Here is a 27,116-nt window from a genome sequence, read left to right on the forward strand (position 1 = left end):
TGAAAAGAAAATCTTAGAACTTGCTTTGATGAGCCACCCGGGAATTCTTTTTCGCAGAAATCTTAGTAACCAAAGAGATTTCTTTTTCAAAATGACTTTTGACGATTCACTTTTTTTTTTTTTTTCAATCTCATTTGTTTTACTGAGTGATCGTTGGTAGACTCCTAAATGACCCATGTAGAGTTCTCTTGAAAAAAGTTCAAGTGGGTCTTGAGGACAGATAGGGGAAAGGGAAGGACGTTGCAGAAATGTAGCCACTTGAGTAGTATCTGTCACCACTGCGTCCCCATCAAGAGAGGCCTCTTCCTGGAGGAAGCCTGCTCCCTGCACAACCCAAGGAGCAGACAGAATTTTCAGCGAGGAAACGAGCCCAAAGGTCAGGGGGGAAAAGCAAGCTAGCCTTCAAAACGTGACTCCGTCCCAGTTGACTCCCTGTGTATCCCTGGCTCCACTCTCCATGTAGCCACCTACCTTCCTCCCAGAGAGTTTCCGTAGACATTATTACTTTAAAATGTGGATTTTTAAATAAGCCCCAGACAATCTCTTTAAGAAGTTAATCAGTGAAGAATGATTGTTTTCCCTGTAATATGGAGGAGAAAATGTGAACCAATGATAAAGTCTGATGATATTGACGAAAAGAGCATGTAAGTGATTCTTTACTAGCCTTCCGAAATCCTATGTGTAAATCCCCTGCTTTAATGTTTGAAATGGAAGGGACACTTCAGATTACAAAATAGATTTCCTTAAAATAGATTCAAATATGCCTATTTGCTTGTCCTGGACCCCAAAAATGTAACTCCCCCCCCCTCATTTTTCCCATGGAACACCTTTATTTTTTAGCATAGAAAAGATACATATTTTACTACTGTGAAAATCTTAAATTTGCTGCGTGTTACCCATTACTTACAGAAGCAGCCTAAAAAAGCTATTTAGATGACTTAGGATTTTTTTTTTTTAATACTGCAATATTACAGTCTGTTTAGGCCCTGGCTCACCAGGGTCCGAAGGCATAAACATGCCTTCAACAAGTTCAGAGGCTTTGGATGCTAATAGTCATATACTTTCTGTAAGAAAGAAAGAAGTCATGTTTCTATCGGCAAGACTTCAGTCCCTGGGCATGCATTAAATGTCATCTTGGCTGAGTTCTGGGTTCCACTCCACAGCTTTCTTTGAAACTCTGGAAAATTAAGGGATTTGAAATAAATGAATTGTAACTGTAATTTCAACCTAATTAGAGTTGTTTAAAATGCCAGTCTGAATGTGTGAGCAGGCCAGCCAAGAGCGGTGTGGGGAGATCCACTGCAGTACCTAGGAGGGCTGATATTTTGCCCAACTTCCTGATACTTTAAAAACAGAGAAGTAAAACAAAATATGAGATATCCTTTGGCCAGCAAGTCCCTTCTTGTCTGTTTGGTCTGTGTTAAATGTAAATGTTTGTGTTTCCTTACCTATTGTTTATAGCTTTTCATTCCAGTTCCTTCTTTCTTTCTGTTTGAAGTTAGATTTTTTTTTTTTTATTCTCTCCTTATTGCCTATCAGTGACACAATCTGTATAAAATTAGCAGACGTGTTAGTTTTAATTTTTTAATTTTTTTATCTAGGCTAAGTAGGCTTGTTAACAATTAGATGTTATACGTTATTACTGTAATTTCCCCGGATTTAATATTCTCCCCTTTCCTCCTGCCAAAAGCAAAAAGCAAAAAAAAAAAAATCCCTCTGAGATCAATAAAAGACCAAATAAATGATCTTCAGGCACCCAAATATCTCTGACTTTTGTTGCATTTTTTTTTAGAAAGGGAGGGGTAGGAGTTAAACTCCTAACTCTGTTGGTCTTAAATTCCAACATCAACAACCTTTTCATATTTAGCCACCATGATCATTTTACTCTATATTTGTTTCCACTTGATGAAGGTCTCACAAGTTTGCCAAATTACTGACAAAGATAGTCTTGGAAAGATGAGAGAGGTCCAGGCGTGGAGCATCGTGCGAGGAGCCAGGGGGAGGAAGGTGATTTAGAATACGTTTGGGAAGCTATGCAACAAGATTTACTTACTTCAACCTCTGTACAGACTCTGCCCCAAGAGCGAATTATTGAGTTTGAAAACCATGTAATTAAGCATACAGTCCTTGTATACTTACTGAAGGTTGGATTAAAATAGAGAAGCCGGGTCATCACAGGGAGATGGGGACGAGGAAGTAAAAATATGTGTTCCAGGAGAGCATTTCAACACTGTGAGCTAATTTTACAGAGGGAAGTGAAAATAGTGAAGAAAAAAAAAAAAAAAGTGGAAAAATTTTTAAGAGACTGAAAAAAGCAGAATAAAGCAAGCACGTTTTGTGGGAATAGAAAAAGTGGTAAAAAAAAAAATAATAATAAGTAAATAACTGATCAGGGAGATTTAGTTCAATGATGTTTTCGAAACAAAAGGGAATTGTCATATTACTGCTCTTAATTAAAAGGCAACAAACACGCTTCTAATGGGAACTAAATATCTAATTAGAGGGTGCTTGGGGAATAAATAGCTGTGTTTTTAAATCTCCTTCGTAGAAAACATGCCCAGCGTTGGGATGGAAGGGATTAGAAAGAAAGATAAAAGGCCCAGACGGTGTTTGAGAGAGCAAGTGTGCTAAGACAGATAAAGAATGTGTTTACCTACTGCTGTGTGGGCTGGTTCTCCCGGTCCCATAGTCTCTTGTGGTGAGATGGCTTGTCCTCCCTGCCAGACTCCTCAGAGCCCAAGAGCTGAAGCATCCCAAGGCACAAAAGCAATGGATGGTCACTTGGATGACACGGGGAGGCCACGAAGATGGGCATTTCGAGAAACCATGGCTTTGCTATCAGGGAGCCTATGGCAGCCTTTTTTGCAGACAGGAAAAGAGGGTCGAGAATATAGGTATTAACCCCCAAATTGGGTAAAAATGAAGAGGTAGAAAACACAGGGAAGAAATAATCCCTAGAGAATGCTTTGCTGTTCCCACTCAAACACAGTATGAAGAAAGCGGCTGTGTAATTGGCATGATTAACACAAATGCACTACCGACTGAGAAAGTACCATGAGGAATATCAGAAACGATAGAACTTGGGGTATTTTCATTGGAAGTCCTGTGACCACTTTAAAAAAAAATAGAAGCAATGGAAATTTAGCTGGTAATAGTTGTCTAACCCCAATAAAGAGTTTCTAGAAGGGTCAAATGATGGGATATGACTGCACAAAGCATCTTTATACCACACTCTTCAGAGCATTTTACCTTGGAAATTACTGCTTTTTTCATTACCTGAGTATCAAAAATACTTATCTACCAGTCTTGTCTACCAGCCCTGTTAGGAAATCCATTCCTATGCAATTACGTTAGCGGAACTCCTCTTCAAGGTCAGCTGGGTTTGGGGAAAACCTCAGTCAACTATCAGGATGCAGTGGACGCGTCTGGGGGACCCACAGATATAAAAATGCCACCTAGTTCCACTCCTGAATTCAGAGCAGCACATAACAGGGAGAGCCCCTCTTCTCTGACGTCTGTTGATGTTGGAATTAGTAATAAACAAAGGATACACTTCTGATTTTTTTTTTTTCCTTTGCCTGCCAGAATTCCCTGCTACTGACAATCAGAATAAGAGAAGCGAGCAGGGGGTCTCAATGATGACCTGCAGAGGGACAGCGTCCCTCAAGAACGGTCAACAATTCAGTTGTAATGATCGAATTCAATTTTGGCAGAAATGAGTTTGAACACCTAAAAGCAAAGTTGGCCCTGTTAGGCCCATCAGTGGAGGTCTGGACAAGCGAAAAAAGGGGTTAGGTTATAGACTCACAAAAACAAGATATTACGTTTCTCAGATGTGCACGAGTAAGATGATTGCGTTCGTGAGAAGGCACAGCTTTCCAGAGCCTTGGCCGCATTCAGTCTCCTTCCAACTGTGCCATGTGACCTGATGTGGCTTTATTAGATGAATGTTTTAGGACTCGAAAATTTATATTTAGTTCTGGATAATGGAATTCAAAGAAATTCTTCCCATGAATAACTTTTCTGTCATTTTGCTATTCCTTTTGCAAACTTAAAAAGGATCACTTAATATACATTTAATTTTAGAGCAATTACTACACCAGAGACACCAACGTTTGTAACATTTCTGATGTCTGCGTTTGTCCCTTGGCTGGTGTTTAGGTGGTGGCTCTGGGGGATGTCCCAGATGGTACTCTGGTCACTGTGATGGCAGGCAATGACGAAAACTACTCAGCCGAACTGAGAAATGCCACCGCAGCCATGAAAAACCAAGTTGCAAGATTCAATGACCTCAGGTTTGTCGGTCGGAGTGGACGAGGTATGTATCCGTCAAAACTGAACTTGAAACACAAGTATTTACATGGCAACAGACCCAGATTTCAAAACCTTCTAGAAGTTTCCGTGATGGAAGTTCCCCCCTAGAAATAGTCTTCCTTGTTCTTATCACTACATCGAGCTTTTAAAAAATATTTATTTAAAACTTAATATGTTCTCAAGATTCATTGTTGCCTTCTATTATTGAGCCGGTTTAAAACTGCTTTGGAAGATGTAAAACATGAAATGTGAACTTCAAGGAAATCCCTCAGGTCCTCACTAAAATTTAAAAATATAAAACTCACCATCATGGAAACTGAGATCGTACAACTGGTGTTCTCAACTTGGTAATTATCAAAAATCTCTACAATAGAAGCCTCTAACTTAGATTCCATGAGCTGTCTGTGACAAGGGACCAAGTTTCAGATGAGCACTTCTGATCGTTTTAAGGGATATGCAATATATGGTTACTGAAATGTGGTTTCAAATTTACCATTTTATGGCAAAATATGAAGCCACGGTGTTGACATCCTTCTGCTTTGGTAGATTTGATGGCGTTTTGCCACCTTCCTTGTTTCGTGTCATTTGGATGCCTTATTATTTGGGGGAGGGGTCAGACCCAGTTAACATTTTCGTGCTAATGTGTTAAAGACTGGATTACCCAAAGGAACTGTTCTGTGTGTTTTGTTTTTCTGTGCCCATTACTGAAGTATTAGAGCAGAAAGAGGAATTTTGGCCCGTAAACCCCTCTGGTTTCCAATTATTTTCAAATATTGTGTTTTCCCTGCATTGTGGGAACTGAAGTCATATTTTATAAATAGCAATAAGTACTAGAAGTTTAATTGAAGAGGAAGGAGAGTTTGTTTTGAAAATCTCCTTTTCACGATATAGTAATGAATAACCTAATGCATACAAGTTGTTTCCAATATAATAAAAGTCACGACAAGGGCCTGAACAACAGTAGATGACTCTTGTATTTAAAAAAAAGATTAAAGTATAACCAGTGGACATTTAAACATAAGAGTAATCGTTACTCTTTATAAAGGCATTGCAAAATATAAGAAACTCTGTGTTTGACTAGTCAAAGAGGGGAAGGGGTAAAGGTGTGTTGCTTTTGGGGGCAATCATTTTTGCTATCTTAGCCGTCCAGAGCATTTTTCAAATAGCATCCTAGGTTGAGAAAGAGAAAAAAAAGAGATAACATGATTGAATACATATGTTCATAATACTATGTTAATAATAGGGTAATGCAAAGAAAATTATATCCACTTATGGAAAGCATGAGAGATGCTGTAATGTATAAAAGCATAAAGTCATTAAATGGGTTCACTTGTTATATTAAAAGTCCCCGCCTTTCAGTAAATGGAATTCACATTATGATTCAGAGATGTGTGTTTAGAAAACATCTCGAAGGCTTCAGATGAGTGGCTGGCCGAGTAGGTGAGAAGCCAATAAAACACAAAGGCCCTATCTATTGTCTGGGGCCTGCCTGCCTGCCAGCCTCGCTCGCCATCTCACTTCGGTTCTTGTGGATGTGCGTTATCAGGAACGATGGCCGAGTCTCACTGCACCGCATTCCCAGAGAAGGTCCCGTTATCGTAGCGCGCGTCTATGGGGGTCTGCGTGTTGGGTTTGGGTTATACAAGTGTGGGAAACTTGAACGGATCGTGCCGGTGACATTTCCCCACAAGCAGTGCTGTAGTGGCTTTGAGGCAGTATGCAGTTAGTCGGTGCTCATGAAGAATGAGATTTTGAAAGCAGCATGCTTCCTTTTCTGGCATCGAGGGCTGGTCTCTTGTCCCCCATTGGCCATTTCTGTTTTGAGTGGGTGACTAATAGGTGATTGTGTTTACCTGGGGAACAGTGAACTGTTTCCCCAAGGTGTGGATTGTTTGCACTTGGCTGCCTGATTCGTGCCAGAATGCCCTCGAGTTTGCATAAAACCCAAAGAGTAAAATAAGTGGACCCAAGGCCGGGCTGTCTTCTGATAACCTGGAACAAGAAAATCGATTAAAATGCCATAAAGGGACAATATCTGTTTGGAATGGGCTCCGCTTCCCCTGCGAGATAATAAGCAATCCAAAATATAGGAGCCCTAATTACACATTTGACCCAATTATGGTTATCCTGTAGATTGTTGGTCTTGAGTTATTTGTGTGCTTGTGTTTTTTTTTTTTTTTTTTTTAGTCAGTACTACAAAACAAAACGGGCTGTCAAAAGGCCCCATTTGACTCTGTGTCCTTATGTCTCTCCATAGTTATAAAATACAACTCGATTTTACTCTCTCGAGTGGAAGTGTCAACATCGAAGCCTGCCAGATCTTTTTTTTTTTTTTTTGTAATTTGCTTCCCATTACGAAGAGAGCAGATGATTCTACTAATTTTGACAATTAGCCTTAATCTTCCTCACTGAATCTTGTCCTTTAAAAGTGTCATTACGTTTTCTTAGGCGATCTTCAGGCTATTTACTGTTTCATTTTCTGGTTTTGAAAATGTGCCTGAAAACACGTCATTGGCATCAACACACCACAGTGGCCGAGAAGGTCCTGGCTATTGGCTCGTCCAAACATTTCTGTGCCAGTTTCGCATTCTGTCAAACAGCACAGATCCGATGGATTCTCAAAAGGGCTTGGTGCTCAGCTCCAAACGAAGGGTAGAAAAAGAAACTCCCTTTTCTTTTTACCAGCTGCCAGTCCATGCAGATTGGAAAACCTCGCAGAAATCGCCAGAGGTTGGACGTGGAAGGGTTTTTCTCTGTTCGACAAAACTGATCTGTCTGGGTGCTGGCTCATATCCAGGATCACACAACGTCTAACCTCAAGTTCAGTGCAACTGGGGAAACCTGCCCTTCCGGCTTTTAAGGCCTTGCTGACAACACTGGCCCCTAAAAAATATTGGTGAAGGCTTCAGCAGTCTGAACCGTCTTTCTTTTTCCCCTTCCCTCCTTTTGCTCCTTGCCAGTTTAAATCTCGTTCAGGGTATACTTCCCTTTTGGGAGTTTCTCCCTTCGATTTGGTGTCTCCATAGAAATGGACTCTTCCTTTACCATGGAAGAAGAGTTAGCAGCTCCCAGGGGAGGAGAGGTTATGCAGAGCACACAGGTTGTTGTTCAGAACCTTTCACTTAACCACAAGTTCTGGGACCGTCCCTCACCGCCGGAAAATTGAAGTTCAGGGTCAAAAGAGGTTCTCTGTGGCGAGGTGAATTAACAGTCGCTTCCATCAATTTACATGGGCAGTTGAGGCAGGTATCACCGACATTTGCAGCTACAGGAAAGCATAGCGTGGCTGCAGCTGAGAGACATTTAAGAAATTTTAGCAATGAGATCTGTGAGTGCTTCCGTCCCCGTTGGAGTACATAGCCAGTTGGAAAGCAATCGATCAATCAGGGAATACCGGCTTTAGTGAATTCATTTTAGAACCAAAGAGGAAATCTACCAGACCCTATCATCAACCACATCATAAACGAGGGAAGAGAATCCAGTGTAAATTTCCTTCTAACTTCTAAGAGTGTGATTTTTAATCTTTTGGGAACATCACAGAAAGTTTGAAAATCCCTTGGAAGCCTTCTCCCAAGGGAAAAAATATACGCATATGCGCTTACACGCGGAGTTTCCCCTGCACAGTTTCGTTTTCCAGGACTGCTGAGGCTCATTTGTGGTCACCTTCTGGGGAGCCATGGACCGCCCCGGCCCAAGCCAAGAATCTGTGAATTTGAAACTTGCCTTGGAGGGCCAGCCTAGCACGGGGCTGCACACAGTAGATAACTGGCATATAAATAAGTGAACAGACAAGGCATTCTTCTTGCACCCTGTGTGTTTTGGTAACACCTGTTTTTATTATCGCCGGGACCTGCTTTGTATAATTAGGAAAATAGATCCCATTCGAACTGCTGGTCCAAACCTTTTGAAGGCCATCAGGTATGCACACGTGCTGTCCCTCAAAAGGGGAAGGGGCCCATTTTGTCAGAGCCTCATCTCAGTGAATGCCTGGACACTCCCACACCCCTGCAGTGTGGATTCCATGCTCAGCCCCCATGAGGTCCCCAGTTCTCTGGGCTGTTAGAATGGGGTTTAATTTCTTGGAGGAATTTATGTGTATGTTGACCTCCCTGGCAACTTAAGTCTCCACTTTCAAAATGGTTACCCCTTCCCAATGCTTTTATAAAATGAAATTCCTTCATTATGTTCTTGCTCTGGATGTCTTCCCAGGCAGAATATTTACCCTGTCACTATCTGAGTTACTGCGTATTTATGTAATGTTTGTTACGTAAGGCACTTCCATTCTTAAGTTATTTTACATTATTTGGAGAACAGTATGAGGAGGTTGCGTTCAGATGAATGAAAGACTGCGGTTGACGTGAAAGGAAGGCACCTTTAGGAGAGGATAAACTGTCCTGATATCCTGACCGAAAAGAGAGGCATCTTTATGGAGAAAGAAATGGTCTGAATGATTCACAATATTTTCATAGGACCCAAGTCATTCTCCCTTGCATCACAGAGTCCTCTAAGAGGGGTAGGAAAAATTTATCTGACAACCCCAGAGTTGTTCCATGGGTAACATTCAAGATAATAAGCTGGTAATCAGATCTCCTGGAGAAAATACAAAAAAAGACACGAGGTGTATTCAAATCAACTCTCCCATTCTCCCCTTTTTTTTCTCAGTTGCTATTGATTTACATTTAAAAATTATATATTATATATATTTATATTCATACTTAGTATATATATGTTTAGTATATATATATTGAATATGTGTATGAGCATATATATACATGTACACACACTGAAATCTGCTCTCAGACTTCACTGTGGGCAAATATGGATTGAAAAAAAAAAAAAAAAAAAAAAAAAAAGACTTAACTTCTGATACACCAAGCCCTGCAAAGCCCTAGCAAATAATTCCTTTAGACGACAGGTCGAGAGCTCGTGTCCATGATCTGATGTAGAATCCATCTTTTCTTTTTTTTAATTTTTTTAAGTCTACTTATTTATTTTGAGAGAGAGCACGAGCAGGGGAGGGGCAGAGAGAGAGGGAGAGACAGAGAATCCCAAACAGGCTCCGCACCGTCAGCACAGAGCCCGATGCGGGGCTCCGACCTGTGAGATCACGACGTGAGCCGAAGCCAAGAGTCGGACACTTACCCCGCTGAGCCACCCAGGCGCCCCTAAAATCCATCTTTAGAGATCAGCTTTCTCATTCTGTTTCACATTTGCCAATAAAAGGGGTAGCAACACTTTCTTAAAGCCGGTTGCTCCCTTCCTTCCCCCGCCCTCCCATCAGCACCGCCACCACTATCACCACTGGTGGTCCTTGTCCTGTTAAGACGTGGCAGGGACCAAGGAGAAAAGCCCTCTTGGAAACTGCTTATGCCTCGAGCACAGAGTTTCAGAATTCATCTCTTCATGGTTTTCTTGCTGGTGTTACAAAGTGCCAGACGTTGCTGATAGGGTCAGACGGTTTTTTGAAATTGAAGTGAGTGGCCCGAGCAATATTTCAGAGCTGGTGGGCAGACGCTGGACCGCACCCGCCCTCCACCCCTTCCGTGCCAGCCAGCTTGCGTTCGGCCAAGGCAGTTCTTTTTGGTGGGGACAGGGGACTCTCAATCAGCAAGCGCCTCCGAGACAAATAATGGTTGAATGATTTTTAGAGCTTCCTGTTTCAGCGGCAGGCATTATAGACATAAACAGCGGTCCGGCCAACGGCCACGACGCTGCTCTGGTTCTAATAAATCAGTTTTGTATTTTCTTTCTGTGCCGGTTGGCGAGGGGCAAGAGAGGGTGGAGAAGATTGGTGAGGGAAGAGCATGTTCTGTGTTATTATTTTCTTTTGAAAAAGAAAAATTACTTGTCGGAAAAGAGAGAGAATATACTGTCTGACTGTTTGCTTTCTGTTGATGATTATAAAACGAGTTCGGATCACTCGGGGGGTGTTTATAAACAGTCACGTCCTGTCAGTATGAAGAGGTTATGTGTTTTTGAAGGATCTGTTGGGCTTTCAGTCAGTGCGTGCGTGTGTGTGCGTGCGTGCGTGTGCCCATGTAGCCCCACCGAAAAGCCTTCTTGGACCAAATTATCTTTGGCACTACACGCATGCTAAAGGATGCGATTACCAAAAATTAATAAGTGAGCAGCGTAGATTGAATGAGTTGCCTGTGAATACTTCCAAATGTGCCGACTCACTGTCGGGGCGTGGGGGACATATCGCGGCTCTTCAAGATGTGTATTTTTGTAGGGGCACCTGTCGGTGGCTCAGTCGGTGGAGGTCACGATCTCACGGCTCTTGAGTTGAGCCCTGCATCGGGCTCACTGCTGACGGTGCAGAGCCTGCTTCAGATCTTCTGTCCCCTCTCTCTCTGCCCCTTCCCCACTGGCGCTCTCTCTCGAAAATAAAGAAACCAAAGAAAGAAAAACATTTTCACATACACACATGAGTTGGGCTTCGGGCAACGCCTGGCCCCCATCGCCACAGCAGTTCTGATGTGAGTCCCTCGCTCGGCAGAGGTACGTTCGGTCTGTGTTCCGGACGGAGCTCCCCGTGGCGTGCGCTTTGCCCCGCGCTCATCTGGGACTCGAGCGTGTCCCCAGCCTCTGTCGGGCACAGATGCCACGCAGGAGCTCCACGTGTTGTCAGAGAACTTCCTCTAGTGAGGGTTTCCGGGGGTCGAGGACCCTTAAGTCACGAAGTGATCCCAACATCCTTCTTGGAGAGGCTCTTGGCCTTTCTCAGCTGCTGGAGCCAGAACGGGTGTCTTGCGATGTCTTTGGTGTGGAAGCGTGCGTCTAGAAGCTACTTAAACTGTGTTCTTCTCAAAGAAGATGGAAGTAAATTTCCTGTTGATTTTTCAACTTAGATGAATCCCTGCTTTTACCTCGAGATTTCAGACCGTCATTAAGGATGTGTGGGTGGCGTCAGCCGTAGACAGTTCCACCTCCCGCAGCCTCCTGACCCAAGGAAACTCCTGGGTCTGGTTAATGGGAGTGCTGGCGGGCATTCTCAGGGTGCTGTGTGGCCCTAACTGAGTCACCTTATGCAAACAAAGGAGACTTTCCTTGGCTCGCTCGAAGGCACTGCACAGGAGTATGGGCGTTTGAGCTCAGCTGGTGATCTGTGTGCTTATCAGATCTCAGCAGACGAGGCGACGAGGGATGGGCCTGCTGGGAGGTGGAAACATTCCAGCTCGCTCAAGGCACTGGTTTTGGGTCTTTACGGTTGTTTTTCCTTCATTCTACTTGAAATTATTGTATGGAGTACAGTCAGTATCTATTTACTTCTAATGTTTTTGATTCTTTAATGTTTATTTATTTTTGAGAGAGAGAGACAGAGAGCCAGCAGGGAAGGGGCAGAGAGAGAGAGAGAGGGAGACACAGAATCCGAGGCAGGCTCCAGGCTCCGAGCCGTCAGCGCCGAGCCCGACGTGGGGCTTGAACCCGCGAGCCGTGAGATCATGACCTGAGCCGAAGTCGGATGCTTAGCCGCCTGAGCCACCCAGGCGCCCTATTTATTTGTAATTAATGAGAAGCCGATCTAAACTCATCCCATGATACGGCTCTGGCTGCCCCTTTGAGTGGTGCACCTCCAGTGCCTACACTGCTGGGTCTTTCCAGGTGCTCTGTCTTCGTCATGCCTTTGGAAACCTCAGGGCAGGCCACAGTCGGTATTTTCTCCGTCTTTCTGCTTATCCATTTTGATGATGGGCTCACTCAGTCGTTCCCAGCTGGGGTGATTTTGACCCCCATGGGACACTCGGTAGCATCTGGAGACATTTTTGGCTGTCGCCACTGGCACGGGGATGTGCTGGTAACCTCTAGTGGGTGGAAGCCAGGGATGGGGCCCCACACCCTGCGGTGCACAGGCTAACCCGCCACCCCATCCCCCGCCACCCCAACCCCCCCCCACACACACACACTGGCAATGGAGTCACGCGTCTGAAACGTCAGTAGCGCTGAGACTGAGAACGCTCCTTCAGCACCACACTCATTCATGAGAAGTGGCAAAATGTCTCCCTTCCCCCCCTACCCCCAACACTTTCTGCCTCTCCCCAAAATACATGACAAGCTTACATTCAAAAGCTCACAGAGAATAAAAAAAAATAAAATTAGGAAACATCACTGAATAGTAAAGTCTTATTTTAAAAATGAAAACCTACGGGTGTTCTAGGTGCATACATCGGCCCCATCTCCGAACATGAACGTCCCCGGGCGGCAGGGGGACGTGTGGAGGCCAGGAGTGGCTGCGTGCGGGGCCACATGGCAGGAGAAGCTCTTCCTGGAAGAGTCCCCGTACTGCAGCCGGTCCCTCAGGAGTGTCCCACAGGTGTAGGGACTGGGAACCAGTGAAAGTGCCCTGCTGGCTTCTCAGTGCTCAGCACCCCCACCCGCACAGTGCTGCAGTCCGGGACCACCGATCCACCACTCTGGGAACATGAATCGGTGTGAACGGCCAGGGTCCCCTTGAACTAAAAAGTGCTGAAAGCAAAGTCCTGGAATGCATCACTGACAGACACCAGAAAGGGCTTGGTCTGCACACCTTGGGAAAGAAAAAAAAAAAAAAAAAAAAAAAAAACGGAGGAAACACGTAAAGGAGCAGAGAAGGGGCCCAATCTGCTGGCCGTCTCTGACATGGCCCTGGGTTCCCAGGTACCACAGACAGACAGGTGGGTCTCTTCCAGAACTTTCTCCCACCTGCCCCAACATTAGTTCTGCTCTCACTTGTTTCCCATCCTGAGATTCAGGGTAAGATGATTTGAAACACATCTGAAGGGGTTCTTACTGCATCAAGGTCGCGTCGGCTGCAGGCTGAATTTCTCAAAGAAATTTTGCTGGGAGTGCTTTCCCTGGTTTCCGTTGGCTTGCTTCAGCCCTGTGTGGAAACCCCCACTCTTACCTTTCCTGCCCCACGGACGCTCCCCTTTAGGCTCCCCCCAGTTAAGCAACCATCCCCCAGATTCAGCGTGGAGATCTGTGGCATGTCAAATAATTAGAGATAGCTGGCTGCCGAAATGGGAGTTCACGGGCAGCATCTGCGCTGGGGCCGTGCCGAGCCCATGTGCTTGGAGTGAAGGTCGCCGGGGAAAGAGCTCAAGAACAGCTGTGGCATGCACGGGGACACTGCGGGGGTAACCGAGACCCAAGCACCACGAAAAAGACGGGAGGATGTGCCTGGCGCTCCCAAGAGGTGGACCCCCAAGAATTTTCAAAAACCTGAAAGATCTGAGCCTGCACTAGAAAAGCACCGTGTGGTATCCTCAGTGCCTGGCACAGAGCGGAGTCTCATTAAACGTCTTCCGGCGAGTGACGGCTCCCGGACTCTTCGGGAAGTACAGCCTCGTGGCTAGTGCATGGACTTTTCTGGATTCTCGGCTGAGGCAGGTGTCTCACCCTCAATACTATCAACTTCTAGGGCTGAGTTTTCATTATTGTGGGGCTGCCCTGGGTGTTGTCGGATGGTTAGCAGTATCCCTGGCCTCGCCCCGGTAGCCGGTAGCAGCTCCCTTCCCAACTGTGACAGCCACAAATGTGTGCACGTGTCACCAAGTGCCACTGGGGGCGGGGGTGGGAGGGGCGGGGATCGCCCCGGGTGCAGAATGCTGGCACGGAGCTGTGCGTCTGTGGGCAAGTCACTTGACCTTTCTGAGCCTGATTCTGGCTCCGTCCTTGGCAGCGGGGGTGGGTGCAGGGAGGATGTCCTGACACAAGGGACACACGACAGGAGTCACTCACTGCCTCGCATGGTAGATGTGCTTCAGTGACAGGAACTCTGCAGAGCAGATGATGGAAACTGTGAGCTCCTAACAAACGACAGCCACGGGGACCTGCTGTGTGGTTTATCCAAGTGGACGAGTTTTCCAGGAGGGACATCAACCCTTGCCCTTGCTCGCCGGCCGCGTGGAGGTCTCGGGTCGCGAAAGAGTTACACGCAGCGGGCCCTGAGATCTCAGATGAGCGGTGGCAGAGGCGACATTAAATATGCACTGTAATTTAAGGCACGTTTTTCATGGGAGAAGAAGTTCTCCCAACTTAGCCATTGCACGTCTTTTGTGCAAACGTTAGTGGCATGCAAATGTTTAGGATTCATACATGCCCCTTTAATTCCCCACCGTATTTTAACAATAAACACTGCATTTTCACGATGAAGCAGAATAATCCCTTTGTCCTGTCGCTGGGCTCCACAGGCTGGCACCCAGGAGCGTCACATTCTTCCTGCACGGTAATTGCTGACTCCACCCAGGTTTGGGGAGTTTAGTACCATGGCGCTTGCCTTGGACTTGGACCGTACTTAAGGACACGCTGGCTGTTCCCCTGGGAGCCATTTTAAGGTTGTATCACAGCATTTTTAGAAACTGCAAGCGAACGTTCGTGCACTTTCTTTTGGCCATCTATAAATGGAGAATTAACTAATCTGGCTATTGCTTGGCAAAGTATCCTACTACATACTGTCGCCTCACGTTCTGTCCAAATCCACGGGCTCTGCATTACACCGAAGCGATTGCTTCCCAGTCAGTGTGCCTCTGACTTACAGGGGCAGCCTAGAACCCACACGCCTGTTCGCCGTGATTCTGTGGGTCCACGGGAGGTAGCGCGGCGTGGCCCGAGGCCTGCGGGGCTCGCTAAGATGTGCTGGCCTCAGTCTCCCCATCTGTACAGTGGGCGTGGCTGTGCCTCTCACGCGCGCCTCGAAGGATGGGAACAAGATGATGTGGGTGTGGCAGGACTCAGGAAGAAGAGATCCCGCTTCCCTGGGCATGTCCTTCCCTCTGCCGTGAGAAGCACGGAGGGAGGTGGGAAAAGAGCAGGTCGGCACGTGAGTCCCTGAATCAGACACTTAGGAAGGAGGCTGTTTTCCACTCTTACTTCTGGATGCGAGGAATTCCTTTATCCTTCTAAGAACCTCATAAAACGAGAGTGCCTGAGACACAGCGGGAGTTTCACAAACATTCATAAGTAAATACAATAACAGTAGTATAATCGTTCCAGACATTGGCTGGATTTTTTGACATGGGGTGGACCTTGTGTTCTCGGTTTTAACTGGTAAGTCTCGCACAGGCTTCGGACGCTTCCAGTGCGGGAAGTAGAGGGTCCGTCGCTTTTTTCTGAGACTTCACCCCCACGCCCGGAGGTCATTTAATGAGGGCACTTCGTTCATTCCCCCATTCATCCATTCATCCATTCACCAGATATGCATTGTGCACCTACTGTGTTCCAGGCACTGGGTCCCCACTGGAGATACAAAGATCAGCCAAAGAGAAGCCACAGCCTTTGGGAGCTAGCGAGGGGCCAGCAGTCAAGCAGATGAGCAGTCGCGCAGAACCTAGTGAAGTTTGTCTTCCCGGACAAACTGCGGTCTCCGTTGAGACATTTCAGGATGTCAGGTGAAGGCACCAAGAAGAGTGTCCGAGCAGAGAAAACAGGGCGGGCAAGAACACCTGCCCGTGGAGGAGCCAGAAGATGCTCCAGTGGCCATCTGGGGAGGGCTTTGGAGGAGGAGGAGACCCAGAGAGCGGCTCAAGGCCTGGGCCTCCTTCCACACTGGGAATTGGGCCTGGTCCCAGGGAAAGGGAGAACCGCCCACATGCTTTTAGGCAGGGGCTTGACATCAGCAGATACAAAGTGCAGAAAGATAGGCAGCTTGCAGATGTAGAAAGGGAAAGGGGGCTTGGGGCCTTCGAGACCGAAAACTGCCATTTCTGCCCGCAGGCAGCCTCGGACGTGTGCATACCCAGTTTGTAGACATCCTATTTGGTGAATGTCGTTGCCCCCAGAGTCCGCTCCTGCCGGGCCCTGCCTGCCACACCCCCAGTCCTGCCTGGCGCTTCTCCCTTCTTTCAGCCGCCACACCACCTGCCTTCCCGGAAGCAGCCGCTGTGGGGTCTGAAAGGCTGGAGGCAGAACGGAGGACCCCAGCGCTGCCTTCCCTTCTAAATGTCCACTCCTGGGTCTCTGCTGAAGCGTCGTGAGGGGTTGGGCTGTATCCTTGAGGCAGCCGGCCATCACACTATCAGAGTCAGGGCTAGGACGAGGCTACTTTGATCACCTGCCCGCTATGTAAGCCTCTGGCTCGATTTCCCCTGGGAGACTTGGGTCACCAACCAGAGGGCTCCCCCGGCCGCAGTTCAGGGTCTTGGAAGTGTTTGGGCTAAAAGGATTAAAACTTGATTCCTCCACCAAGATGCCCAGGAACCGTGACACCAAAAGAAAAGGGAAGATCGTGGAGGGACCGTGAAATCCGGGGAAAGGAATGCAGAGTCACATGAGTGTCGTGGTGCCTTGGGGTTGGGTAGATATTCTCCAGGAAGAAGAAGGCTTGCCCATCCATGCCCCTGGTCAGGCCGAGCTCACACCGGTGCCACGAGAAAGGAAAGCCACGCCTTCAAAGTGAAATCGGACGCCGTAAAGAACCAGCTGTCAGATTGAAAGTTTATGGGATAATTCACTGATCCAGTGATCGAACCTTTTTTTATTGCCTCGGAACAAGACACAAAGATGAGTAAAATGCTGCCCCTGTCCTCGACTTCCAGAGGAGATTTCCAGAGAAAATGCTCTGCACGTTTTCGGCTTTCTGTACGTAAAACAATGCTTTTTTTCAAACAATCTGTCACTCCCTCCCCCCCGCCCCCAAAATGCGTTTTTTATGGAAAACTGAGTTCTGTGTTCGAAGTCCATGTCAGGAGACTTTGGAGGGGGGGCACCAGCAGCATGGGCCCCCCGTCTGCATTCTGCCCGTGTGGATGCAGGTACCCTTACCTTAGATCAACACATCTGCAAACACACAGGGCCCTTTGCCTGCATGTGGATACACACGGACGTCTTCATTTCAGTTCAATTTAGAGAAAGTAGGAAATTCTGTGCGACTTGAAGGATTTGTACCCTATCCAGAAATCCTCATGTAAATCGTTTGACAGCTCCCCTGTCAAAAATAGTGGTGTTTAGATGAGGAAATGGGTGAGAGCAAAAGCATGAACTCTGGCTGTTCGGCTGTTCCAGTGGAAAACGTAAGAAATGTAAATTAAAAATGCTTTGTGTGTAGAGGGCGCCTGGGTGGCTCAGCTGGTTGAGCGTCTGACTCTTGATTATGGCTCAGGTCATGATTTCATGGTTTGTGAGATCGAGCCCCATACTGGGTGGAGAGCTTGCTTGGGATTCTCTCTCTCTCTCTCTCTCTCTCTCTCTCTCTCTCTCTCAAAATAAATAAATAAGCATCTTCTAAAAATGCTTAATGTGCAGCACCTGGGTGGCTCAGTCAGTTGAGCATTAGACTCTTGATTTCAGTTCAGGTCATGATCACGTGGTCATGAGATGGACCCCCGCGTCCAGCAGGGTGTGGAACCTGCTTGGGATACTCTCTTTCCCTCTCTCTCTGCCCCACTTCCCCCGCTCACTCGCTCGCTGTCTCTCAAAAAAAAAAAAAAAAAAAAAGTGCTTTGTGAAAAATACCCCCAGTTCAGATTTCCCCTGGAATCTGAGGGTGCATTAATTTTAATACTTAGTTATCCTTCATGAAAAGGAGACCCGGCACAATCTCTACAGTAAAAGGAGAACTCTTCCTGCAACATTTCAGAATCTGTTGGGATTTCCAGAATTTGCAAAGAGCAAAACCTGAGCCTTCATGGGCTTTTCTTGCTTTTCAAAGCTGCATTTTTTTTCCCTTCGTTTGACTGTTCTTTGCTTGCGCTCTTAAGTGTTTAAAGTTCGTGAGCACAGCCGGTTTTCCCGCAGAGATGCCCACGCAAGTGAAAGATGTCTTGACGGTGTGTCCCCGCGGCCCCCTGCCCCTTCTGGCCCCCACGGCCGACGGCCCTCTGTGCGGACAGCCTTCCCTTGCGTGACAAAGGGCAAGTTTCACATCCCAGCGAAACTTCCCCAAAAGGAGAAGAGTCTCAGGTCCAAACCTACCCCAAGGAGAGTGACAGAAACACAGCCCAGCGGCCGAGGAGCCAATGCAGGCAGATGGGCTATACCCACGAACCAAACCCAGGGAGGGACAGTCACAACGGGACAGGACTGAGAGAGCTGCCCCTGACACCATTGGCATAGGAGGACACTGCCGTGATGTGACAGGGCCCCAGCTTCTGCGTCTGCTATTCCGCTCGTGGGCGAGGAACGATTTCGAGTGGCCTTTACGCCCTGTCTTCCCCTCCCCGCCCTCGGCCCCTTGGGGAGCAGTCCTGAGGTTTGACTACTTCTCAGATGCGGTGAGGAATCGGAGTCTGTGCCGGGGCCACAAGGAACTGCCCAGCTGTGGCTTTATTAGACCACAGGTGGCTGTCAGAGGTCAGCAGCCCGAGGCCTGGAAACGTGGGGCCGCCTGAAAGCGTCGGGGAAGACTCACCCGTGACCTTCTTCCCAACTAAATAAAGCAGTTAGTGTTTTGTCCTGGCACTCGGATGAACTCGACGCTGGCGTCGAGGGGGGCGACACATGGTCGCCGGGGAGCATTTGGCCCAGCGTGTTTATAGGGCGGATCAGCCAGCCACAGTTGTGCCTCACAAAGACCGCCAGCTGGCGGGGCAGGAGTGAACTTGACATTCCAGTTGAACGTGCAGTTTTCCTGACGTGTCCGCGGGGCTCGGGCCGCTGTCCTGTCTGCTGCCCTCTGTGCTCTGCCTCCGTTTGCTGGGACTCCTAGGGAAAACAGGGAGGGCCTGGTGGAGCTTCAAGGGTGCCCCTTGCCCGGCACCCACCTGCCCCATCAGACCTCGACGTGCCTCGTCACCACCTCCTCCTCCCCAGATCGCCCCCACCTCCGTCTTCGTGGAATCACCTTGCTCACGTCTTTAACAATAATTAAACCAGTATGTGCGGATTCGTTACTTCATTGAACTTGCATAATGAGACGATGAGATGGAAAGACTGGTGTCGCCCCCGTTTTACGGATGACAAAGCTGAGGCCCCAGAGAGGTTAGGTGACTTGCTCAAGGTCAGGCGGCTAGCATGTGGCAGAGATACGGAAACGGGCATTTCTGGCTTCAGGGCCCACACTGTAACTCACACTGTGCGTATGCCCACGTCCACCAGATTATATACTCAGTGCCTTATCTTTTGCAGCTTTTGAGCATAAGGTGACCCTTCCGTCCCCTGTTGTGTAGCTCCTGCCTCCTCATTCAGTCCTAGCGTTCGAGCTTCTAAACGGGTTCCTCCTGGAACCCGACCACTGGCCAGAGCTGAGGCTGCCGTTTGAGTTAGTCCCTGTGAGCTGGAGAAGGAAGGTCTCTGTGCGCCCTTTGGGCGCTCGCTGCACCGTGTACCCCCACACGGGACACCTGCAGCCTGCCGCTCGTCCCCTCGGGAGCCGAGAGCAGCGCACCTCGGGGCGCCAAGGCCTCTGCTCGTCTCCTGGCACCAAAGCCAGGGATGCAGGGAACCTTCGAGCCTCTCCGGGCCACACAAGTGAATGAATCAGCTCTCTCTACGGCAGCACCGTCCTCCCAGGCCCGCACTGGATCCTGCAGAGCCACTTTTGGGGATGGCAGTTATTTAGCCGGTCCGTTCTCCTTTGCTCTCCTCTGACTTACCAGTCTGGCTACAGTCTGCTGGGAAAAACACTTCAGCCTCTTTCACTCTCCACACCCACGCACTTCAAATACCAGGCCCATAGGTCATTCTAATGAGGGAATCCGGCTAACAGCGCGTGTGCTCTTGGTGGGGGCAGCTACCACCACTCCAGGTGCCGGCCAAGAAGGGCCGGGAGGCGGTGAAGGGCAGCGCGTGGGGGGCCCCGAGGCTCCGAACGGCAGTCACGGGTGCCCACTGGCCGACTCTCGCCAGTTACCAAGCTCGGTGCCAGGTCTGATCGGAGGAACACAAGGAAGTCGGAGGCAGAGTTTTCCCAGAGTGGAAAAATGTCACACACACCTGTGAACAAAGTGTCATCACTTATTACCTCCGTCTATGAGGTCATGAGCAGATGTCCTGGTGCTCAAAGCCGTAAACAAGAGCCCATTGTGAGGGGAGGAAGCGGAATATCTCCACCGTCGTGAGCAGCACGTTCCTGGGGCCAGAACGCCCCAGCTAGTGGCTCTTGCTGGACGGACGGTCACATTTCTTGTGACTGCACATAAAACGATGGGCAGAAATAAAATGATAGAGTTAGAATTATGGGCAACAATTTCACAAGTATTCACCTTGGTTGGATTTCATTCCCGATTAAGCAGGCCAGTCTGTGGTTGCCCGGGGGGGTGGCATTAAATGCTCAGCTGCCAGGAGCCCAAATTCAGCCCCGTAAGAAGCTGCTTCAGAACTATAACCCAGGCTCACGGTTAGCTGTCGAGCACAGTGTGGGTATAGCGAAGTCACGGGGGCTACATTCGCTTTCTGGGGCAATGGTAGAGCATGGAAAGTATGCCAGGAGTCTGGATTCCCAGTGCTGCTGGCACTGAGTTTGCAAATCGGGTTTTGGGATTTCCTGACGACAACGTGAAGAACAGTGGGTGTAAAGCTGAGAGATCTGGGTTCTGCTGTGTATACAGGCTGTGTGACTTGGGCAAGTTACGGAATTTCCCCGAGCCTTCGCTTTGCTACCTGTTGACGAGGGACAATAAAATCTCTCTTGTTTACTTCATGAGACCATTCCGACGACCCAATGCAGTAGTATAGAGGAAAAGGCGTGAAAGGTTGCAAGTTCTACACAAATCTGAAAATGCCAATATTATAAAAACTAATTCTTCGTTGTCATTTAGGAAATCAAGATTAGGATGATCGTATGGGGCACCTGGGTGGCTAAGCTGGTTGAGCGTCCAACTTCTTGATTTCAGCTCAGGTGGTGATCTCACCGTTCGTGACATCAAGCCCCACATCAGACTCTGCACTGACAGTGCGGAGCCTGCTTGGGATTCTCTCTCTCTCTCTCTCTCTCTCTCTCTCTCTACCCCTCCCCCACTCGTAGGCACGTGCGTTCCCCCCCCCCCCCCGCCCTCCAAAATGAATAAACGTTTAAAAAAAGGGATAGGATGATTCACTAGGGCTACCAAAGGAGTGGGACCATTTCAGAGGGTAAAATATACAGGTGCCTGTAGAGAACTTGTTAGTCATAATGTCAAGACCGGAACTCTGACGACATTCGGTGTTTGAACTAGCTTGTATAGTGTTCCCTAAAAACTCATGTTCACGGGGAACCTCAGAAGGCAACCTTACTTAGATATAGGGGTTTTGCAGATGTAATCAAGTAAGGTGAGGACATCTCGGGCGAGGGTGGGCCCTAACTCCAATGACTGGTGTCCTTATAAGGAGAAGTGCATTTGGAGACAGAAGCCACACAGGGGAACAAAGGCCGCGTGACAGCAGAGGCAGAAGCTGAATGATGAACTTGGACGCCAAGGAAAGCCCAGGCTTGCCTGCGAGCACCAGAAGCAGGGACAAGGAAGGAAGGATTCTGCCCCAGAGCCTTCAGAGAGAGCACGGCCCCGCCGACACCTTGATATTGGATTTCTGGCCTCTAGAACTATGAGACAATAAATTTCAGTTGTTTTAAGCCTCCCTCCCCCCACCCCCCACCGTCGGTTTGTGGAAATTTGTTAACAGCAGCTCTAGAAAAGTAATACAGTATTTTCACGGACTCTGAAATGCTGACGCTACAGGCGATGGGGGAGGCGCACGGGGGCACAGCTACATGTAGGCACACACATGCACGTGAACATGGGCGCCGGGAGGGCTGCGTCCTCAGAAGATACCGTGAGTTGAAAGTGACCTTGTGCGTATCCCACGACCCCCGGGCTCCCTGTTTTGCAGATCAGGAGACTGAGATCCAGAGAGGTCACATCGTTTGTTGCATGAACTCGTATCTAAGCCTCTGGAAGGAAGAGCAGCCCGGCCCCTCATGCGCCCAGACCCGCTGGGTCCCTGGGGCCACGTCATTACTCATTGCTTGTGTCCTCAAGGTCTTTTTTTTTTTTTTTCTCCATCTCAATCCCCCTCTACCTGAAGCCACCTGCTGCCACCTCATCCTTTTGCCACCTTCCTCTGAGAAAGGCACGGTGGTCTTGGACCACCATCCCTGTCCTTGGGCTTTCAGAGCCGCAAACCCGTTCAGTCCCCATCGAAGTCGAAGACCACTTTCGGAGGCAGATGTGGGGAGGCTGCCTGAAACACGAGCCCGACTTTGAAGCCAGGAACATAGAAGCGGGGGGGCGGGGGACGGTATGGGCAAAGCAAGGAAGCCTTGACAGGCTGGCCAGGGGGCTGGAGGAAGACAGACCCCAGAGTGGAAATCCCGTGGCTGTGAGTCCAGCTGGGGGAGAGAAAAGTGAGCAAGAAATAACGCGGGGGGGGGGGGGGAGGGGGCTCATCGGGGAGAAGGTCCTAATAGCTGGTGTGGGATCCAGTCTTAATATGGTCCATACCTCCTGTAGGGTCTTTTTTTTTTTTTAATGTTTATTTATTTTTGAGAGAGACAGAGTATGAGCAGGGGAGGGGCAGAGAGAGAGGGGACACAGAACTTGAAGCAGGCTCTGAGCTGTCAGCACAGAGCCTGACGAGGGGCCCGAACCCACGAACCAGGAGATCAAGACCTGAACTGAAGTCAGGCGCTTAACCGATTGAGCCACCCAGGCGCCTCCCCACCTTGTAGGTTCTTGACAAAAGGTGGATGGCCGTAGGGCTCAGAGGACCACGTGGACGGGCCACCTGGGCCATTAGTTGCCTTTGCTCCCTTGACCAAGATGGGCAGTTGAACTGGGTGCTGCCTCCACATCGCCGTGCCCTCCTCGCCAGGCCTGACCAGCAGCCCCTCCTGCACGCGCCCCTACCTCAGGGAGATGCCAAGGGGAGAAGTGATCTGGGGTATCGTCTGGCCACATTTGAACGATGTCCTAAACATGGCAAATCCCTAAAGCCCAAAAGGGATCTTCTCTGGGTTCCAGGAGAGAAGAGCAGCTGATGGGAAGATAAATTTGTGGGCTGGGCCTCCCGGGCTCCTCCAGTGCTCTAGGCCCCTCAGCACCCCTCCCTAGAGAGCAGCCTGGCCTGTCAGCCATGACTGTGGTTGCAAAGCCAGGCCGGACGAAGCCGGTTTCAGCATCCAGTGGTTACTTGTTATTGTTCCTCTTATCGCAGGCTTCACTGTAGACAGAATGCGGATCCTTGGGGATTGTTCACTGGGGACTTCTCATGATTAGGAATCACTGGCTTGCTGTGGCCAAAGATTACCCAGTAGACCCTTGGACAACATGGGTTGAACCATGCAGGTTCATGTACATGCAGATTTTTTTTTGATAAATACAGTACAGGACTGGAAACATATTTTCTCTTCCTTACGATTTTCTTAATAATATTTTCTTTTCGGGGCACGGGGGTAGCCTAGTCGGTTAAGCGTCTGACTTCAGCTCAGGTCATGATCTCACGGTTCGTGGGTTCGAGCCCCACATCAAGCTCTCTGCTGTCAGCACGGAGCCCGCTTCAGATCCTCTGTTCCCCCCTCTCTCCGCCCCTCCCCGTTCCCCTGTGTTCTCTCTCCCTCTCAAAAAAAATAAACATTAAAATAATAATAATAATAATAATATTTCCTTTTCTCTAGCTTCCTTTATGATAAGAACACAGTGTATAATATACCTGAAATACAAAATTCGTGTTAATCGACTGTTTACATTATCGGTGAGTCTTCAAATAGGCAGTAGGCTATTGGTAGTTTTTGGGGAGTCAAAGGTTATACATGGATTTTCAACAGGGCAGGGGTCGCTGCCTCTAACACCTGTGTTGTTCAAGGGTCACCTGTGTTTTTATTGAGCTTTTTTGTAGCTTTCTTTGGTGTGAAAACGTGCAGGACAGTTGAAGATACTCTGTTCTTTCTAACTTGGGGGAGGAAGACAATTTGAGTCTTACGTGGGTTGGGAACAGATAGGGGGATGGGTGGGCCTTTCATTTCTTCTAGGTTTCATTTCATGGTACATGACTAAGAGGAGAAGCTGTTAAATAGAGACCCACTGCAGTGATGTGGGTGGTCCAAATAGCATGCTTAGTCAAACCTTAGGATCCTGTTGGGGAACTCTGAGAAACAGAAAAGGAAAATAATAAAAGCGAGCACAACACACACACACACACACACGCACACGCGCGCGCGCGCTCACCTTCGAATATCATGCTCCAGATACCATTTTAATGATTTTACTCCTATGAGCTCATTTAACCTCCTCCAAACCCTATAAGGTAGAAAATGTTATATGTACCCATTTTCCAGGTAAGGGCACTGAGGCACGGAGGGGTCTGGGGCCTTGCCAAAGGTCAGCTAGCCCAAGTTCAAACCAAGAGTTCGCCCTTTGAACCACCTAGCCAAAAAATGTTTTCAATGATCAATATATGTGCATATTAATACTTATATTATTAATATTAATTGTTGGTGTATTTCTGTTCTGTTAGTTATTTATGTATTTATACATTAGTCACTGTATTCTGAGTTATATATATATATTTTAAAATAGTTTTTAAAAGTTACTAAAACCATGGCGGTAGACATATGTTATAAAAAGGTGCTTGCGTCCCATGCATGTATGTGAAGTGTTTGGGTGGAGATCCCCGTGCGTGTATATGTCTCTAGTCCTTATTGAACCTCAGTCTGTCAGTTACATATTGTGAAGTCAGTTTGTTGACTGTAAATTGTGTCTGGCCAATCCCATGAGTACCTGTAATAGCATCCAGCATTTAAAAATAATATTTAGGGGTGCCTGGGTGGCTCAGTCAGTTAAGCGTCCGACTTTGGCTCACGTCATGATCTCACGGTTTGTGAGTTCGAGCCCCGTGTCGGGCTCTGTGCTGACAGCTCAGAGCCTGGAGCCTGCTTCGGATTCTGTGTCTGCCTCTCTCTCTGCCCCTCCCCAACTTGCGCTTACACACACACTCTCTCTCTCTCTCTCTCTCACTCAAAAAAAAAAATGAATAAATGTTAAGAAAAATTTTTTAATTAATAATAATATTTAAAGTCCACCAGCAATTAGTGTCTTTGAAATACAGAGAGAATAATTTGAATTTAGCCTATTCCCAAACTCAGGTACTCCGTCTTTCCCAATCCTTGAAGGGGCAAGCAATCAATGTTAAAAGGAAAGATGAAGCACTGAGCGTTGTATGGAAACCAATTTGACAATAAACTTCATATATTGAAAAAAAAAAAAAAAAGCAAAGATGGATACAGTTTCTTTCACTCCTTGGGGACCAGCTCTGGGGGAGTGGATAGCAGCCAATCCGATCCCATGTTCCCTGGAGTCTTGGCTTGAAAGAAAACAAAGCTGAATCTCTCTTGATCCTGTGTTGTTTCATTGATGATTAAACGGAAGCCGTGTAACTATGCAAAGTGTTAACATCTTACACAAATACCAAAGGTGTGCATTCTGGAATTTAAGCAAAGCCAAACTCAAGGGAGTGTTGGAAAAACCACCAACTTGTGCCCAAGAAGTGCCACCTTTCCAGTTTCATGGCTGGAAAGCATAAATTAATGGTCAACTACCCAGCGGAGATATCCCGGCCATCACCTCATTGTTTTGTGTGTTCTCTTTTGTGTTCCAACAGGGAAAAGCTTCACTTTGACAATCACGGTCTTCACGAACCCACCACAAGTTGCCACGTACCATAGAGCCATCAAAATCACAGTGGATGGACCCCGGGAACCTCGAAGTAAGTGGGCCCCCCCCTCGGGGCTGGCAAACCTCTGGGCTGGGACACTGAGGCACCAGAGAGGGTATCTCAGAATCCTTGGGTTTGACTGACGTTGCTCAAATGCGGCTAAAACCTGTGTCAGAGAGGGATAGGAGGCTCCTGCAGGGAGAGAGAATTTTATCGTTGACAGTCGTCAAAGTTTGTCTCTGAGCACTGGGCTCCTTTTAAAGCATTCTCTTAGAAGGCAGAAGCAAATCAGCCTGAGTCAAATGTGTGTTGGAAGCATTTCGGGGCTGCATGACACTAAGGACTAGTCCCTCAAATACACGGTGAAGTTCAACAGTATCAGAAACAAACAGTAGATGGAAGAATGGCCAGCCGCAGGGGTGGCCCAAAAAAAAAAAAAAAAAAAATGCCTGAGGGTCAGAGTGGACCACAAGTAGTGATTACTATCCATGCTGGCCTTTTATTCTATTGTTAAGGCCAGAGATGAAAACTATGAAAATGACCATGTCTTTTCTGTGGCATAGATCAGAATCTTATTACAGGATTGATTAAAATAGAGAATGGGAGGGCAGAAGAATTCCTGGGGGAAAACCAGTAAATATAGAAAGACGGTACCAAAAAAAAAAAAAAAAAAAGAAAGAAAGAAAAAGAAATAGCTCCTGTGAGGAAAGCTTTTTTAAAAAGCAGTGGGGTTGTTTAGTCTGCAGAAAGATGTTTTCACGGTGACTTAATGACTATCTTTGAGTAAACACAAGAGTAACACTCTTTTCCAGAACCACACCCTTCCCCGGGCCGGAGGCTGGGTTCTACCCATCATCTGCATGCCTCCAAACCGTATCAGGTCCCCGGGGTGGAAAATGAGTACTGTCTCTTCTGGTGGGAGAGATTCAAAAACAGGGCTTATGCCTGGAGGTTGAGACGCGGGGAGGCGAGGTCGTAAAACGGACTGGTTAAGAATTTGGGTTCTGGGGGTGTTGGGCCGGTGGGGGAAACAAGTGGAGTTCTGGTTCAGGCGCTTAAGCCTTCAGCAAGTTATGGAACCTCCCCGGACCTCAGTTTCCTCATCTGCAAAATGGAGATAACAGTGAGGGCCGCTTTTATAAGACAGGAAGAGACAACGCTTTGTGCCTGGCACAGAGGATGAACTCGGGAGACGTTGTCCATCCGCAGGAGAGGCTCCCTGCCCGCCTCTGTGGCTGCTATTCGGCAGGGCTGTCCTCCAG

The 27,116-nt window shown here is 47.8% G+C and overlaps 1 protein-coding gene across 4 annotated transcripts in view; it reads left to right on the plus strand.

Moving 5' to 3' along the window:
• Positions 1–27,116, plus strand: part of RUNX1 (RUNX family transcription factor 1) — a 250,916-nt gene that overhangs the window by 161,600 nt on the left and 62,200 nt on the right. For all 4 annotated transcript variants that reach the window (XM_019420276.2, XM_019420274.2, XM_019420273.2 and 1 more), the window contains 2 exons: positions 4,162–4,318; positions 25,801–25,905. In XM_019420276.2, the coding sequence (XP_019275821.1) occupies positions 4,162–4,318; positions 25,801–25,905 (262 nt within the window). The remainder of the gene's footprint in view (positions 1–4,161; positions 4,319–25,800; positions 25,906–27,116) is intronic.

This window comes from Panthera pardus, unplaced genomic scaffold (assembly GCF_024362965.1).
Source record: "Panthera pardus isolate Hobbes unplaced genomic scaffold, ASM2436296v1 HiC_scaffold_16, whole genome shotgun sequence".
NCBI classification, from domain to species: Eukaryota; Metazoa; Chordata; class Mammalia; order Carnivora; family Felidae; genus Panthera; species Panthera pardus.